Below are 18,537 nucleotides of genomic sequence, written 5' to 3'. Positions count from 1 at the left end.
TGCATTAGAACGTGGACATCTCTGGGGGGAGAGGGAGGGTGTGTTACTCTGCCTACCACCTCTCTTCCCTCTCTCTGTTGTTCTTCAGATGCAGTAAACTCACAGAAGATATATATATCTTATATATATATAAATACTTTGCAAAATCAAATAGCAATTGGAAAGAAAACTTATCCCCCTCTTCCCTTCCTTCACTTCCTTCAAACTGTAGGATGTACAGGATCCTCAAGTCAAATAAGAATCATGTTTCTATTGGTTGTCATTGCCCATCAACTGCTCACTTGCTTTCCTCCATTTGCAAGGATAATTGATATTTGACAAGATTATCTTTAGTTTCTTATCTGGGTAAGTTTCTCTTCTTGTTAAGTTTCATAATACTTAGGACATAATGATGTCATCCAAGTCAACCAACCACTCCACAGTGTATGAAACCACACTCAGTCCTTACCCACCAAGCAACTCGATGGCTCCTGGGTCTCAACAGCCTCTGAGTTTCAACCACCTGGGAAACCAAGCTCCGAGTAGTCAGCCTCCCTTTATCACTTCCCCTGGAATCGTCACTAACAGTCAGCAGAGTCAAGGAAATATACAAATGGTAAACCCAATTATCGGAACAAGAGCCACGAACTTTAAAGAAGAAGCAAAGACAATTGGGGTAAGTCTACTTACTACTAGAATTTTAATGTTGCATTTGTAAGGGTTTATTGTATTTATAAATTATAGGTGGAGAGAAGTTTATGATCTTGTGGCATACACCCAATCATTAAAAAGTTCTGAATGATACTCTGGAAACAGTATCCCTTCTGGGTAGAAATAATCAGTCTGCCTATCGACTTCACCCTGAGCTCATTTCATTTTAGATTCAAGCAAAAATCTAACGGGTGATAAAAGATTCTTCCCAGCAGGACAATTCAGTAACATTGACATTATGGGAATACCAGTATTTCTAGCTTGGTCTCATTTCTACAAAGGGTATTCTGGGTACCCTCAAATCCTGTCTCTGAATTAGTTTCAAGCCTGGTATTTGTATAGAGATAAATTCACAATAATATGAACATTGATGGCTGCTTTACAAATAGAACTACAAATGGGTCATCTGGGGAAACTGGATGTGAAAGAATCAGGGGCCATTCCATCTGCCGTGCCCTTCCAGTGCCCCTGGAGATGTTACGACCTAACTGCCAAGTTCTCTCCACAAGGGGCACTTTGACCCTTCATAATCTAGTCTATGGAGAGACACTGTAAATCACGCCTTCCTTGTACAGGAAGACTCCACTTCCAGAGGCAGAGCTGTTAGTCCCTTTGCTGTGCTTTTCACGCCATTAACACAATTCCACCAAATAGCACTGTCCCTCCCTGTATGCAGCTCTAACTTCTCTGCTAGAGCATTCAGTAAATGAGACTGAGTGCCCATTATGTGCCAGAAACTCTTCTAGCCACCTTAGGAAAGAAAAAATGTGCCCTGGTCCCCCTCCAACAGGCAGACCTAAGCTGGGAGGTGGCCGCTTAGATCCTCCTCCTGCAAATAGAGGAAATTCCCTGCTCCCACTGAGGAAGTGGGACAAACTAGCACATGGTCCAACTGACCCCTCACAGGTGCTGGGGATACTGCCGAGAACCAAACAGGCACAATCTCCGCCCTTGCGGACCTGAGAACCTACCGGGGGAAATCAGCCTACATGCACAATAAAGAACTGAAGTCCAGTGTGTGTTAGAAGGTGATCAAAGATATGGAGAGAATCAAGAAGTGTGGGAGGGATAAGCGGTTCCAGTGAGGGGTAGCGATTTCAAGCTGGCCAGAGCAGGTTTTCCTTAGAAGATGACATCTGAGCAAAGCCCTGACGTGATGGGCGAGCCGCGCAGATGTCAGGGCAACAGGTTCCAGGCAAAGCCAAAGGTCTGTAGAGGAAAATGTGTGTGGCGTGTCTGAAGAACAGGGAGGAGGCGAGTAAAGCAGAACAGAATGACAGATGGAGTGGGGAGTCAGAAGGAGGGCAGAGGGGATCAGATTCTGTGCGGCCTGCAGGACAGGAGGCTTTGGCTTTTAGTCTCACGGTAGAGTCACTAGAACATTCTGCCTGGTACCAAAGAGGTGCTCAATAAAAGTGCTTTAAAGTGCTGTTTTGTCTTTTTAAAAGATTCGGCTAACAGAAGCACCTTCTTCTCCCCGAAGACTGTACATCTGTGCTGTTAATAGCCCCTGGTCACCCAACGGTGCAGGGGCCCCTGGCAGGAGAATGTGAGTGGACCATCTGTCACAACTGACCCAGAGCTTAAAGTGGGTCTGTGGCCAAAAGTCCAGAAGGAATGAAAAGACTAACTTACTAAGTCTGGCCAACAAGCAATTCTGATCAGTACATGGTACCTCCAGGGTCCTACTAGGCCAAAGAAAGGCCAGTTTTAATCCAGATCTAATTGCTTCTCATCAAGATGATGGCAAGGATGACGATGGAAAGCTTAGAGCCAGATGCTGCAATTGCTGCTCTAGAGAAGAGGTTGCAAAACCAAGTAATTACGTCTAATGCCAGAGTTCTTCAACCGAGACCCACAACTGGCTAAAAGCCAGGACACTTCTGAAGTTATAAGCAAATGTGGGGTGTGTGAATGTATGGATGTATAAGAACAGTTGTTGAGGTGAGAAGGTTCATAGGCTTTATTGGTGTCTCAACTTCATTGTCAAAAAATATTAATCTATCAGCATTATTTAGGAAGCTGTGTGGTTTTTTTCTCTCTGTCTAATTCTGATTCAATTTAATTGTATGTGGTAGCGCTTTACTGAAGAAATAAACAGCAATCCTTGTATTTGCAGTCTTCCTGGATAGATAAGATGTTAACTTGGGAAGAAACAGTGTACCTTCTGGTCCAATGTAGCAACAGTTATCTCTCGCAAATCTGTTTATCTGGGATGAAGGAAGGTGCGCTAAGAGGTACAAAGATGTATCCACTGTCTTTGAGAACATATGGATACGCCAGTAAGGAAATTTCATATACCTGCAATTGACAAACCGTGTAAATGAGCACAAAACCAGTAATATGCTGTGTGATTTATACTGTAATATACAACAGAAATTTAGGCGGAAAAAGATAGCTTAAATTGACTGGGGTAATCAAGAAGACTTCATGGAAGAGGTGGAGCTGAGCCGAGCCTGAGGGAAGGCTGTACTGAATGGTTAAGATGTGGGCTCTGGAGTCACTCTGCTATATTAAATTCCCAGAGCTGCCCCTCAGCAAATGTGTGACTTCAGGCACTGCTATGGTCTGAATATTTGTGTCACCCTGTCAAATTCGTATGTTCAAATCCTAACTCTCAGAGATGATGGTATTAGGAGGTGAGCCTTTGGGAAGTGCTTATTAGGTCATGAGGGTGGAGCCCTCATGAATGAGATTAGTGCCTCATGAAAGAGGCTCCTGAGAGAGTCCCAGCCCTTTGCACCACATGTGGACACAGAGAGGTGTGGGCTATGAACCAGGAAGAGAGCCCTCACCAGAATCTGACCTTGCTGGCACCTTGAACTTGGACTTCCCAGCCTCCAGGACCGTGCACAATACATTTCTTCTGTTTATAAGCCATTCAGTCTGTGGTATTTTATTACAGCAGCCTGAACAGACTAAGACCGACACCTAATTTCTTTGTATCTCTGTCTCCATCCCATTGTTGGAAGGATTACATGTACAATAAGTGTCAAGTGTTTAGAATATTACTAAGCATGTAGTTAATGCCTAATATTTGTTTTTTCCTTCATTGATACTTTCCCCATATCTGAGATTAAACAAGCAGAGAACTGGTCTGTTTACAAAAGATAGCCATCGAAGTCACAGTTAAAGCATTTTTTCTAAGAGTCTTGGAGCCTCTCAGGGATTCTGACGCACGAGTAAGCAGTAGCACTTTCTAAAGAACTCTCCTTGGGCCACCTGCACAAGCATCCCCAAATATCTCAATCAAGGCCTTATGCCGAGTCCCTGATGCTAGTGTAGTCAAACTCTTAATGGCCCACCTCCTGTAGGGGTGCAGCTCAATGCCACCCGTAAGTCTTGGCAGAGTTGACAATAAACAAGCAACAGCAGCAATGACAGTCATGTTTCAGGGGTGCCTGAAGATGAAGGAGCAAATTTTTTTAATTATTATCGAAGTATAATCAATTACAATGTGTCAATTTCTCATAAACAGCACAATATTCCAGTCTTGCATATACATACATATATATATTTGTTTTCATACTTTTTTTGAAGGAGCAGTTTTTAAGTGTCTACTTTCTTTTTCCAGGCAATCCAGATCATAATTGGATCGATGCACATTGGCTTCGGAATTATTTTGGGTCTAATGAACGTCACTTACAGAAATGTTTTGGGTTTTGCTTCCCTTTCCTTTATTAGCGGATATCCATTCTGGGGCGGCCTCTCTGTGAGTAGACTGCTGGAACATTCTCCTGCTCAGTTCATCGAAGATAGCTGTCCCCAGTCTATGCACAACTCATCTTTTAATAAGCCCTGCATCTGATCGGCTGGAGAATTTAGATAGATAGATAGATAGATAGATAGATAGATAGATAGATAGATAGATAGATAGATAATTAACATCTAATAAGGGAGAGCTTTTGTTCTCTATTTTAACTTGCAGCCTGAACTCACACGATAAAGTTTACTCTGATCAAGTAATTAGCAAACCAAAGTCTTACTTCCCTATTACAATTTAGATGGAAATGTATGTGTTGGGTGGAGAGCAGCAAAAGGAGGTAATTGGGAACATGATTTAAAATAGCAATTGATCATGAGAAGAGACTGAACAGTGAGGTCAGAAGTCATCAGAACAAAGAAAGTTTACAAGGGAATGAGTTCTTTATATGAAAGAAACTAAGGAGACAAAAAAGGAAGTCAAGAGGTCATAATCTCTTGAGTGTTACTCCAAAAATTGAGAAGAATGGGAAGAATTTTTGAGAGGGAAATATAAATAGACTAATATGATGATATAGAGAGAAGTAATTTCCAGGAACAACCAAAGAACTCATCATTTCACAAATACATCTGTCTGTTTTTACAGTTCATTATTACTGGAGCTCTCTGCATATCAGCATGCAAGCAGCTTTCCCCTTCCCTGGTAAGTTAGAATGTTTCTACTTTTTAAACCCCTTTAAGGATTAATTTAATTTATTTGGGGAATAAAACAGAGAAGGTGGATTCAGAAAATGAGAAGGGGGGGCATTTTTTTCCCCAAAATATCTGTTGGTTGCCTCTCCATGATATGTGTGTCTTCGCATCGTCCACACGATTTGCCACTCAGGAAATGGCAGAGTTCCCCATCCCGCCTCTTTAATTCACAAGAGTGGAAATTAGTACAGATGGGGTTTCCTGAGGCTCTCTGGTTCAGTGGGGTCACATTGAGCCGGGGGAACATTGTGAGCATTGCTGGAACTCCAAGTAGAATCCAAGGGGCCCAGAAACACGTGCTTGACACTTCAGTATCAAAGATGCTGCTACTCATTGGCCCTTTCCCAGTTCTGCCTTGCCTTGGAACTTTATTTTTTTCATTTGTGTGTCTCTCCTATTGTTATTCAGATCTGACTTTTGCATCATAGTTCTTGAAACCACCACTAAAAACACCCAGCTCACCACCTAAGAAGAGTTCATAAAAATACATCACTGAGACAGGCCTTCCATTCTCCTGGCCATAGCACTCCACCTTTTGCAGTTTCCTAGTCCACTTCTGAAACAGGAGAAATAAAACGGTTTGCCAAGAGCTAGAGGCAACTAGAGCAGAGGTGGTTTCAAGATTATATTTAATCCAGCACAGGAGGGAAGAATGGGAGAACAGGAACGTAGAATTGTGTTGCTCATGCTCTCCCAGAGTAGATTGGACTAGACTAGACTAAATTCACATTAGATTAGATCAAATCAGTCTAATCTTGATTAACCACTCCTGCTGTGCTCCAAAAACAAAACAAAGCACCCTCTCTCTGCATGATTTAGGGATGCTTCCCTCTAACTAAGCTTGTCCAAGCAGAGAATCTGTCCATTGGGAGAAGACAGCTACTAAAATTATACCTAAAGCCATGTTTCCAGGAGCCTGTGGAAGACGCAGGCATGCTGAAGCAGCAGCGCATTCCAAAGAACTCCTAACAATTCAGCGAGGGCTGGGTTTCACAATTACTCTGCTGAATTTCAAGATCTTCTTGTAGCAGCTGGGGAAACTTTTGTACTGTGCCCAGACACCTCTACCCCCAGAAGCCTAACAAAATTCCTAAATTGATCAGCAAAGATTTCGTGTATATATACTTTTCCATCTATAAAACTGGAATGCTATACAGTACTACTGCATATGGTGGTTATAAGAGCTCTATGTGATAATGTATTTAAATAATTTAATACAGTGACTGTGACAGAAACGTGCTCATTAAAAGTTTGTCATTTTATTGTTGTAAAAAAGGGAGTATCATTGTTACTGTACATGACCTTCTGCTTTGGCCTATTCACGTTTTTATACACATTTTAGAGACACCCTACATTTATGCTGCATGCCAAATGGCTTTCGTGGTAACTACTCAGAAGGGCAGAGGAGAAAAAAATCATTTCAACCTCCAAGTTTTTTTTCAAAGTTTCAGAGAATAAGAACCATTAGATTTAATTGATTCTTATTTATCATTCACCCTATATATTATTTCTTCTTCTTGTCATCTCTATCAGATAAAAAGCAGCCTGGGAATGAATATTGTCAGTTCTGTCTTTGTCTTCATTGGGTTGATTCTGTTGCTGGTGGATGTGAGCATCAATGGGCAACCTAATCAAGACTACTGGGCGGTGGTAAGTATCCTATGGTCTGCCATTGCCTCCACTCTTCCCACTCATGTGGAGTGGGTCTGTTTTTTATTTCTCATTACTGCCCAGCAGCTCTAGCAGAAACTCCCTTTTTCTATCCCAGCCCTACTCCTAGTCATGTGATCTCTAGGACTAGAGAATAAAGTGGGAGAGTTACCTCTGCAGATGGACTAGGGCAGAAGGGCCTTCTTTACTGGTCCATCTCATGGTGAGTCACATGAACAACTGGGGAGACTCCTAAAGAGTGTACAGAAAGAGTGAAAAAAATTCCCTGAAATAAAATAATAATGGAATTTATAGACTGAATGGGAATAATCTGTAACAGGAGAAAGCGATGCAAAGTAAGTGAGATACAGATATAGATATTAATATTGATACATAGTGATACACATATGTATCCTTATTAAGGCACAAGGTATAGAAAAGGATTCTTTGAGATTTTAGGCAGAATAACAAAATGACTTACAAGCAGGAAAAAAAAATCAGCTGGACTCAGTCACTCCTCCAGGAACATCCAATGAGGGGAAATAATGGAGCAATGTCTAGAAAGTTCTGATGAAAAGAAAATGTGGCTCATGAATAACACCTCCAATAAAATCCTTGTGAAAGTATAAAAGTAACAGGAAGATACTCTCAGTAAAAGAACAATAACACACATGGGCACTGCTGCTAAAAAAGTCGTAATGTTCAACACACATGAGGTAAAGTAAATCAAGAATTCAGAAAGGCAGGAAGAAGCAGTGTGAGGACATGAGTGAAAAGCACAAAAATCAGGAGGCGAGGTGAGGAGGGGAGCAATAAAATGAGAGACAAAATAAGAGTGCTACTCACTCATTTTTCATAATCAACAACCATCTAATCCTGCTTAAAACTGAAACTTATAAAATGACGTCAACTTCTTTCAGAATTTCCAAAACTTAATTTAACTTAACATCTTTTTATTCTTTTAAAATCAAGTAATGCTTTTACTTCAAAATAGGAAGTACAAAATGATTCCATTCTTAAAGAGTAGTATTTCTCTCTTTTGCTCTCTCTTTTTTCTCCTCTCTTTCTGTCTCTCCATGCATCCATTTTTCCGTTTGCCTTTTGCCCATCGACAGAGTTCTGGAATAATAGGCCTCAAGTGTTAATTTTGCTCATTTCTGGGCAGTGGTGTTTGAGATGACTGGTTGTCTTTTATATTGCTTGATTTCTTTCTTAATGAGCAGATAAATCTATACATATGTATATAAAGAAAGCCACTACAAAGAAAAAAAAAGTCCACTTCTTTTCCAATGTTTCAAAATAAAACAGTCCACTGGAGAAAAGAAAAGTCTTCCAGCATTTTAAAGAAATTCCAAGATTAATTCACAATCCTTTGAAATAAGCATGTGATGACAGTCGAGAAATAATCCCAGAGCGAGTCGAGGATAAGCAATAGCACATCTGATGAGTCAGTAGCTTTCTGAAGCCTGAGTGAAGCCCCCCGATCAGTCAGAATTTCAGTGTGTTTATTCCTGATTTCAGCTTGCTGGGAAAGGGATTTCAGCCATGCTGATCATCTTCTCCATCTTGGAGTTCTGCCTAACTTGTACCACAGCCTATTATGCCAGCCAAGCAATCATCAACACCAATGGGGTGAGTTGGGCCTCTTCCCTGTAAAGCAATCTGAGTATGTAATGGAGAAATATACACGTACGTGTCAGCGCAGCCCCACTGTGGGTTTACCAGAGCGCACTCTGCCCTCAGCTCTGATGGAACCAGCATGGCGGGGTTGGGGTGGGTACTGAATAGGACTGTAGTAACTATTTTCTTGCTTCCTTCTTTCTTTCCAGGCTGTCCTGGTTGTTCCAAATGTGTATACAAACAGCCCCTTGACCACAGGCTTGCCCTCGGTTCCTCCCAGAAATTATGGCCACCTAGTGCTCACCCCACCTACCACCACTGGGTATTAAAAGACAAAGGAACATCATGCAATCTCACGGGGTAAAACCACCTGCAGAAACTGCCTAAGAAGCTGGCCTCTACCACTCACGATGACTGCTGATCTTTAGAGACTGTTTGGAGATTTGCTCTTAGTTTGTCATGAATCATAACTGGATAGATCTCCTTGTTACTGTTTCTTCCTACGTGCCACCACCACACACTGGCAAAAGTAAAGGACCAGCATGCTGCAAATGACTCCGAACCTCTCTTAAAGTTAGAAACATGCCTGTTAATGTTACCCTTTCCTAGTGGTTACCAGTGGGGATGGGGAGGGGCAAACTACTGGGTATAAGATGGGCTCGTGGATGTACTGCACAATACAGGGAATATAGCCAATAATTTTGTAATAACTATAAATGGAAAGCAACCTTTAAAAACTGTATAAAATTTTTTTAAAAATTTTTAAATAGTTAAGCCAGAAACCAAAAAAAAAAAGAAAAAAAAAAACCAAAACACAAGAATTATTTTTCCAGAATCCATACAAACAACATTTGCATTTGTCACATCCCTCTAAAAAGTAATCAGTCACAACAGTTCCCTTTTCCCATGGAGCAGATGCTGGCCAAACATATCCTGAATTTAGGTGATTGGGAGGAAGCTCGTAGAGACTTCCCAGGCATTTATTTGCAAGAGTGATTTGAATCAAGGAAAAGGTCTGGAGGAAGCTGTGAGCTCAGGTATCTGAAGCAGAAGCTGAAACACTGGGACGTGGCGCCCGGTTCCCAGCCTGACTTCCGGGACGGGTCTGACCCCTTTGGAGAAAGAGGTACTCTCATTTGTGCATGGACTGTAGTCAGGCTCCTGCTCCGTAAGGAGGACGGAAGGAAATGCAAGGCTGCTGAAACACCCCTGGGGGGCTCGGAGCTTAGGGACTGCTGGGAGACCGCACCTGGGGCCAAGCAGCCTTCGTCCAGAAAAGCAGCTGCCAAGATTGAGAAGGCTGAGATGCAGATGGAAAGTGGGGGCCCCACACACGGTGCCGAGGCTCAGCAGAGGTCTGCTGTGCTAGAGGACAATGTGAAAACTCCTTGAAATACTCTGGAAGTGGGGATGTGCAGAGAACCGGGGTGTGCCCACGCAGGTGGGGGTGCAGGCCAGGCTAATGTGGCCGTGTTGTCTGTGTGTCCTTCTAATTCCCACAGGCTGGAGAGCACTCAGACATCAGCATTTCCCTACAACTGGCTATTTCTGCCTTTCTCCCTTCCGTTTGTAATGAAAACGAAGACTTCCTCCCTCCAGGCTATTCTCTACAAGACAATTCATAACGTGGAAATGTTTTCTCCTCTCCTCAAACCCACCTCCTCTCCACTCCTGATAGCTGTTCACTCAATTCTCAACTGTTTACCCCATGACTCAACTCAGTTGGTGGGGATGTAGTTTGCTGCAGCCATTATGGAAACAGTATGGAGATTCCTTAAAAAACTAAAAATAGACTTATCCTATGATCCAGCAATCCCACTCCCGGGCATATATCCAGAGGAAACTCTAATTCAAAAAGATACATGCTCCCCAATGTTCATAGCACCATTTACAATAGCCAAATCATGTAAGCAACCTAAATGTCCATTAGATGAATGGATAAAGAAATTGTGCTATGTATATACAATGGAAAACTACTCAGCCACTAAAAAAGAATAAAATAATCCCATTTGCAGCAACATGGATGGACCTGGAGATTGTCATACGAAGTAAGCCAGAAAGAAAAAGAAAAATACCATATGATATCACTTGTAAGTTGAATCTAAAAACATAACACAAATGAACCTAATTACAAAACAGAAACAGACTCATAGACATAGAAAACAGACTTACGGTTACCAGAGGGAAAAAGGAGGGGTGGAAGGATAAGTTGGGAGACTGGGATTTACAGGTACTAACTATTATATATAACATAGATAAACAACAAAGTCCTGCTGTAGAGCACAGTGACTATATTCAATACCTTGCTAAAGCCTATAATGAAAAAAATACGAAAAGGAATATATATGCACAAGTGAATCACTATGCTGTACATGAGAAATTAACACATTATAAATTGACTATACAACAATTAAAAAAATAAAATAAAATGTGAAGGGGAAAAAATAAAAAATAAAAATGGATAGCTGTTTACTCAATTCCACCAGCTCAGCAGTACTCAGCTGGCTTCACTCAATCTCCTTCTCCACACGTGGGCTCTACTCTGTTTAAGTTGTACTCACAACTTTATTTTTCACAACTCTTCCCACTCCCCCAAATATTTAGCAACACTTTAAAATCTGGCAGGGAGATTGCTCAAGATGGTGGAGTAGGAGGATGTGAAACTCATCCCCCAGCATCCCCTTGCTGCCACTGCGACAGACACATTAAAATACATCTACATGTGGAGCAGTCCTCACTGAAAACTAACTGGAAACTGACACAAAAACACCTGTACAACCAAGGCTGTAAGAAAGACACACACGTAATCGGGTAAGAAAGAAAGAGAAGTGATCAGGTCAGGACCTGTGCCCCCCAGGAGAGACTCAGAGGGAAGGGAGATTACACAGGTGGAGATTCACCTTGGGGAGTGGCTGGTGCACCTTACTGGGCACCCCAGCCCAGGGTCCAATACTGGGAAGAGGAGCCTCCTTGGCTGGTTGGAGGGCTGCTGGGACTAACAGGAGGGCTGTGGGAAGCCCAGACTCCGCTGTGTGGAGCACCCACATGCTGGTTAACCCCCAAGGCAAAGCAGAGAGGGCAGACTGAGGACTGCTCTAGCAGATGCTCAGTTTCCCCACTCTCTCCCCAACACACCTCAGCATGAACCAAGGGAACGCTCCAGCCCTGCTTACTCCACATCACAGCAATGCAGTGGAACTAGGGCTGGCTGCCAGGACCAAGGAGAGAGCTCAGCCAGGGATTCAGACCTGGAGCAGCACCTGAGCAAGACAAGGGCAACAACTGCTGGCATCTGCATAGGTGACACATCAGAGGCAGCTCGGACCTCTGTCTGTGGCGGACCCATCGCCACTCAGGCCCTGTCAGCAGCAGAGAGCCTATTGCTTCCACACTGCTCCACTGTGGGGCAAGGGTCTCAGTGCTGGGAGGGGAAAGCACCAACTTAAAGACAACAGAGCTGTCCCTTAGGGCTTCTGCCCCAGCAACTTGGGATCCAATCCCCCCACCCTCCACTACACAGGGCAGTGATGGCCACTAAGTAGAGGGGAACCCCACCTCACACTCGGCAACAGCTCTAGCCCCTCCATCTCCAGCCTGCCAAGACTGAATCAGGAAGAAACAGACAATACAAACACACCTATCACTAGTAGTTAAACTGAATTTTTAATTAAAAAAAAAAACTCCCAGCAAACAAAAGTCCAGGCCTGGATGGCTTCACAGGGGAATTCTATGAAACATATACTGAACAGCTAGTAGCTATCCTTCTCAAACTGTTCCAGAAGACTGAAGAGGACACAACACTCCCACATTTTACAGGGCCACCATCACTCTGATACCAAAACCAGACAAAGACACTACAGAAAAAAAAAAAATTACAGGCCAATATCTTTGATAAATATAGATGCAAAAATCCTCAACAAAATATTAGCAAACCAAATCCAACAATATATAAAAAAGGGTTCTATACCATGCTCAAGTGGAATGTATTCCAGTGATGCAAGGATGGTTCAACCCCTGCAAATCAACCAATGTGATACACCACATTGACAAAAGGAAGGATAAAAATCACATGATGAACAATAGGCATATGAAAAAATGCTCAATATCACTAATTATCAGAGAAATGCAAATCATAACTACAATGAAGTATCACCTCACACCAGTCAGAATGGCCATCATTCAGAAGTCCACAAATGACAAATGCTGGAGAGGCTGTGGAGAAAAGGGAACCCTCCTACACTGCTGGTGGGAATGCAGTTTGGTGCAGCCACTGTGGAAAACAGTATGGAGATTCCTCAAAAGACTAGGAATAGAGACTTACCATAGGACCCAGGAATCCCACTCCTGGGCATATATCCAGAAAGAACCCTACTTCAAAAAGACACCTGCACCCCAATGTTCATAGCAGCACTATTTACAATAGCCAAGGCATGGAAACAGCCTAAATGTCCATCAACAGATGACTGGATAAAGAACAAGTGGTATATTTATACAATGGAATAATATTCAGCCATGAAAACTGACAACATAACACCATTTGCAGCAACACAGATGTTCCTGGAGAATGTCATTCTAAGTAGGCCAGACAGAGAAAGAAAAATACCATATGAGATTGCTCATATGTGGAATCTAAAAAAAAAAAAAAAAAAAAAAAAAAAGAACATAAATACAAAACAGAAACAGACTCATAGACACAGAATACAAACTTGTGGTTGCCAAGGGGGCGGGGGGTGGGAAGAAACAGACTGGGATTTCAAAATTTTTAGATACTGACAGGCATATGCAGAATAGATAAACAAGATTATAGCACAGGGAAATAGATACAAGATCTTGTGGTAGCTCACAGAGAAAAAAAAAATGTGACAATGAATATACGTACATTCATGTATAACTGAAAAATTGTGCTCTACACTGGAATTTGACACAACATTGTAAAATGACTATAACTCAATAAAAAAAAAAAGTTAAAAATAAATAAATAAATAAATAAACTATAGCCAACCAAATAATTTCCTTGCTTTGCTCCCTTGTCTTCTATAAACACCTTTCCCCTAGTTCCTGTCAGCAGAGTGCTTCTAACCATTTTTGGTTTGGTGCAGTCAGCTTCACATCAGTGTTTGCTCAAACTCTTCAAGATTTTAATGTACCTCAGTTTATCTTTAAACACATGTAAGGCATGTAACATTGCCTGGACATAGGAAGAAAGAGAGAAAGAGAGGGAGGGAGGAAGGAAGGAAGAAAGAAAACTTTTAAACTACAGTTGGCCCTTGAATAACACTGAACTGCATGGGTCCATTTATATACTGATTTTTTTCCAATATGTAAATACACAATCCAACACTACATAATCCATAGTTGGTTGAATCCACAGATGCCCAACCATGGATATGGAGGGCTGACTGTAAAGTTATACGTGGATATTTTACTGCATGAGGGTCCCCCATTGTTGTTCAAGGGTCAATTGTGTTCATTAGCATTTTATTAAATAATCACTAAGTAATAACGCTGACTATATAAAACTGAAATTTACTATATATGTGTATATATGTGTGCGTGTATGTGTATACATATACATACACACTTACTTTATATAAATATTTATACATATTGCGCTTCTACAATAAACCCAATTGCTTAGTTTCCCCAGGGTTTCTTGTCTTTTGTATCCTGAGAACCAATTCGAGGGAAATTAACAACATAATCTACATGGAGAAAAATTTAAGATGACAAAGAGTAAAAGTTAAGTCAAACTAGATGTCAAACCATAACTAGTTATCTCTTTATTTGTGGAAGATGTAGAGTTATTGAGGCTCAAAGGGAAAAAACTAAAAATAAATGAATTCCGAATTTCCAAATCCAGGTTATAGGGACAGAGAAAAGTAAGGTTGGTTTACTGATCTGTGATATTATCAGAGGATGTCCTGTCTCTCAGTTTGACTGACTCATCTATTCTCACCTATGTTCCTACTGAATACATGTGAATGAACATGTATTCATATTCACAGAACAAAAATGAATCCATATTTGGGCCCAATTCAAGAAAATGGTCAAAGTAAAGATAATTTCCAGAGACTGTTGGCTAAACCTTAAATATATATTTAAGAAAAAGATGTATCACTTATCTCACAATCAATCAACCAACCATGGCAGCAAGTTACAACAGGGCACCATCTTATCAGAACTGACTCTTATTTCTACTAAATCTGTAATCTTAAGGTTAAAGGTACATTCAAGTGAGTTTCTGTTTCTTTAGCATGTGAACTACTTAATATTGTCAGGTGCCCCTCTGCTCATAGACAGATAAAGCACAAAAGAAAAATGGGAATGATATAAATTATGGTATTTTATTACTTAAAAATGAAACTAAAACTTTTAATGATATACTGACCAGTACAAAATGTAAAGGTTTCAGCAGAGCTTGGCATATTTTTTTTTCTTTTAATTGAGGGAACTTTTACAGTTGCAATGTAAGGAAGCTAGCTGTGGGGCTGAAGATAGTTAACTGAGTTTATAACTGATTTTCAGGCCATAGAATTACCATAAAAGTTCTTTGCAGCTTTAAGATATACTTGTAGTTGTACTTTGGCCAAAGGTGTCTGTGGCACTTCAGCAATTTCTTTATCAAAGAAAATCAGTCTCTCTTCAGGAATGTTTTGCTCACTCGGCTATCATTCACTAAATATTTACATCACAAGCCTGAATATTAACTTTTCCAAAATACCAAGGTAAATTTTTCTGGAATAAATTAAAGTTCATAAATATTCAGAAGCTGCTCTCCGGTTACTTTAACACCTCAGTAAGTCGTGCATAACAGGAAGATCTGTAAATGTCGGTTCATTTATGATTACACTGTTTGCTCCAGTTTTTCCCCCCCACTTCCTCATCCATGTCCCCAGATCTGACTCTTCTTTATCTTCTAGCTGCCACCTCTATTTCTCACATCTCTTTTAAAAAAACTGTTTTAACTCCTGTCCATGTCAAATATAAAACTGATGCCAGGTAAAACCTGAAAGCGAAACTCACCTTAGCCGGTGGATCACAAAGTCATTCCAGTGTCTTGCTATATATTCTCTTCATTAATTTCTTCCTTTCACCACATAACGTCTGAAAAATAAGAGAAAGAGGAGTCAATGACTCAGCTACTAGACTTTTCCAATACGTACACTTTCTAAAGCGCCTACGTGGCCAAAATTTTTCCTTGAGAACCAAGAAGGTGAAGGGCTGACTTTCTTCAGCCATCCTGGTTGCTCTGCAGCGGATGCATATATAAGAAGCTCACCAGACAGACCAATACCAGAAATGGAAGAGAAGACACTTCCAGAGACACCGAGCAGTAGTTGGCGCGGGTCTGAGCACACGGTCGGCCAGACTCTAGTGAGTCTGCGCACGCGCTCTGCTCCCAGCACCCTCCTGGGGATTGGAGTTGCGCAGGCGCACCAGGAGCCTGCTGTTGCCGTTGGAGACCTGCGAGACCTGAGGAGCCTGAGGGCCGGCTGGGTCCTGGGCGCCTTGGTCCCTCAGTGATGGCGGCTGGGCAGGATATGGGGACCTGGCCCTGAGGGCGCCGCCAGCTGAGATCGGCATCTTCAGCCGGGCCTGTACTGGCGGGAGGCCGCAGACTGGGTGCTGGACAAGCTCTCCCGGGCAGGGTGACCCGCCCACGCGGGGACCCCTCCTCCTTTAGCCAGGGTCTGGACCTCGGAGGGCGAGAGTCGATCCTTGGGACCTTGAACATGTAAAATGAGGGGTAATGATGTCGCTTTGCTTACGGGATTTGTTAACTTAAAAGCCACAAGGAGGCATGGAGACAGATTTCAAGGCCTCCCCACCCCCACCCTCCTGTGTGTCTCCTTCCCTCCCTGTGCGGAGCCTGGAAGGCCGGGCCTCACTACCCTCCACTGCCTCCAGTCTTTTTTTTTAACTGTAGTTGATTTACAATATTGCACTAGTTTCAGGTGTACAGCTTCAGATGCTTTTCCATTATAGGTTATTATAAGGTATTGAATGTAGTTCCCTGTGCTATGCAGTAAATCCTTGTTGTTTATCTATCTTATGTATAGTGATATGTATCCTCTAATCCCAAACTCTTAATTTATCCCCTACCCTTCCCCCTTGGGTAACCGTAAGTTTCTTTTCCATGTCTGTGAGTGTCTTTCTGTTTTGTAAATAAATTGATTTGTATTCGTTTTTTAGAGTCCACATATATGTGATATCATTTAATATTCATCTTTCTGTCTGACTGACTTCACTTAGCATGAAAACCTCTAGGTCCATCCATGTTGCTGCAAATGGCACTTTTATTTTTTTATGCTAACTAATACTCCATTGTGTATATATACCGCATCTTCTTTTTCCATTTATCTGTTGATGGACACTTAGGTTGCTTCCATGTCTTGGCTATTGTGTATAGAGCTGCTATGAACTTTGGGATGCATGTATCTTTTCGAATTAGAGTTTTTGCCTTTTCTGGATATATGCCCAGGAGTGGAATTGCTCAGTCATGTGGTACTTCAATTTTTAGTTTTTTAAGGATCCTCCAGACTGTAATCTGTAGTGGCTGCACCAATTTACACCCCCATCAACAGTGTAGGAAGGATCCCTTTTCTCCATACCCTTTCCAGTATTTGTTATTTGTAGACTTTTTGAGGATGGCCATTCTGACCAGTGTGAAGTGATACCTCATTGTGGTTTATTTCATCAAGGTTGAGTCTCTCAGTCACAGCCCAGGACTGGCCCTGGACATAGAGAAATGAATTTCTGGAATTCTGGGCGCCCACACTGACTTGGGAGCGAATCTTGAAAATCAAGTTCAGATTGCACCATAATATAAAGTATGCACAGAATGTCAGGGGGTCAAGGAGAGGAGTATCTAACAGACTCGTGAGGCAGAGGAGGCTTCCCAGAGGTCTCTGTGGCAGCTGTTAGGGTTGAAACTGAGGGAGTGGCCAGGATGAGGCTGAGAAGGTGGGCAGGGAGCAGTTCATCTAGGGCTTTATAGGCCCTGCCAAAGACTTTGAACTTTATTCTGAAGACAGTGAAGAGTTGCATCCCTGCTAAAGATAGAGAAGTGGTTTCTAGACATGAGCTCTCTGTGACTGTTCCAGAATTTTATGTAAGGCAAGTTTATGGGGTGAGGATATGGGTGAGAATTAGGGACAGGGACTTACCCTGCAGCTGCCTTTGGTTTAGTTCTGGGAACACCAGAAAATAAAAACAAATAAATGATTTATTTTATTTTTATATTCTATTTTTAGTTTTTAACTGGGTTGTAGAGTAAGAATGTAGAACTTTTTTTAAAATTTAGCCATCATTTACTCCAGGAATATATTGTAGCATTTCTTCCTTTCATCAATTAAGCTGAGGATTTTAAACACACACATACACTTTTTTTCTTAGTATTTTAATGAATACCTCATTTGGGGTGGTTTTGGTGAGGGCCTGATGGAGGCTAGAGTGATGCTAAATTTTCTACTTCCCAAGTCACCCATGGTTCTTCCACTATCAACTATGAATGTGAAAAGAACCTTTCTATATACACAAAAGGACTTATTTTATTATTTTCCTTTTCTCTGAAAAATGACAAATAATAGCAATCTAGGTATGGCTTTTCTTCATTACTTTATATATCGATTCTGTAATTCTGTCTTTTAAGCAGAGTGATTAATCTTGGTTACCTATAGGCCTATACTCTTTCTTTGGTATTTCTCAAAGGTGATGTTGGAATATATAAAGTTTACCATTATACTTCAGTTATTAACATATTGTTCTCTCTATTTGCTATCACCAGCTCCTGTATTTTCACCCTAGCCTTTTCTGTTTCTATACATTATAGAATTTAGAGACATTCAGGAAATCAATTTTAGAAATCAAAGACTCATTAAAATAATCGAATCATGAGATTTTAAGGGTGCAGAGAATGGCAGATCATGTGGTCGAACTCCTCCCTCATTTCTGGACGGTCCAAGGCTTAAGTTTTGAGATTGTCCATTAGATGATCACCTGGATGGCCAAGTGGCATAACTCAAGTTATTGACCTAAGTGGGTCATGTTGGAAGATGTTAAACAATGTAATTTCAGACGCACAAATGGACAAAATCCCAGAAGGGGATACAATTATTAGCC

At 41.5% G+C, this 18,537-nt stretch overlaps 1 protein-coding gene across 1 annotated transcript; it reads left to right on the top strand.

Moving 5' to 3' along the window:
- Positions 1-388: 388 nt before the first annotated feature.
- On the top strand, positions 389-9,807 carry MS4A12 (membrane spanning 4-domains A12). Its single transcript, XM_031459521.2, has 7 exons — positions 389-655; positions 4,265-4,402; positions 5,039-5,095; positions 6,679-6,795; positions 8,317-8,427; positions 8,625-8,737; positions 9,423-9,807. The coding sequence occupies exons 1-7, from the start codon at positions 389-391 to the stop codon at positions 9,805-9,807; spliced, it is 1,188 nt and encodes a 395-aa protein (XP_031315381.2).
- Positions 9,808-18,537: the final 8,730 nt, after the last annotated feature.

The sequence above is a fragment of the Camelus dromedarius genome, chromosome 12 (assembly GCF_036321535.1).
Source record: "Camelus dromedarius isolate mCamDro1 chromosome 12, mCamDro1.pat, whole genome shotgun sequence".
NCBI lineage: Eukaryota > Metazoa > Chordata > Mammalia > Artiodactyla > Camelidae > Camelus > Camelus dromedarius.
This window is presented reverse-complemented; position numbering and strand designations above follow the sequence as displayed.

Bases quoted from the DNA above. Each gene is read 5' to 3' on its own strand.
- MS4A12 (XM_031459521.2), top strand. From the start codon at position 389: ATGATGTCATCCAAGTCAACCAACCACTCCACAGTGTATGAAACCACA. The intron at 6,796-8,316 runs GTAAGTATCCTA...TCCTGATTTCAG, and splicing joins ATCAAGACTACTGGGCGGTG to CTTGCTGGGAAAGGGATTTC. The intron at 8,738-9,422 runs GTATTAAAAGAC...ATTTGAATCAAG, and splicing joins ACCCCACCTACCACCACTGG to GAAAAGGTCTGGAGGAAGCT.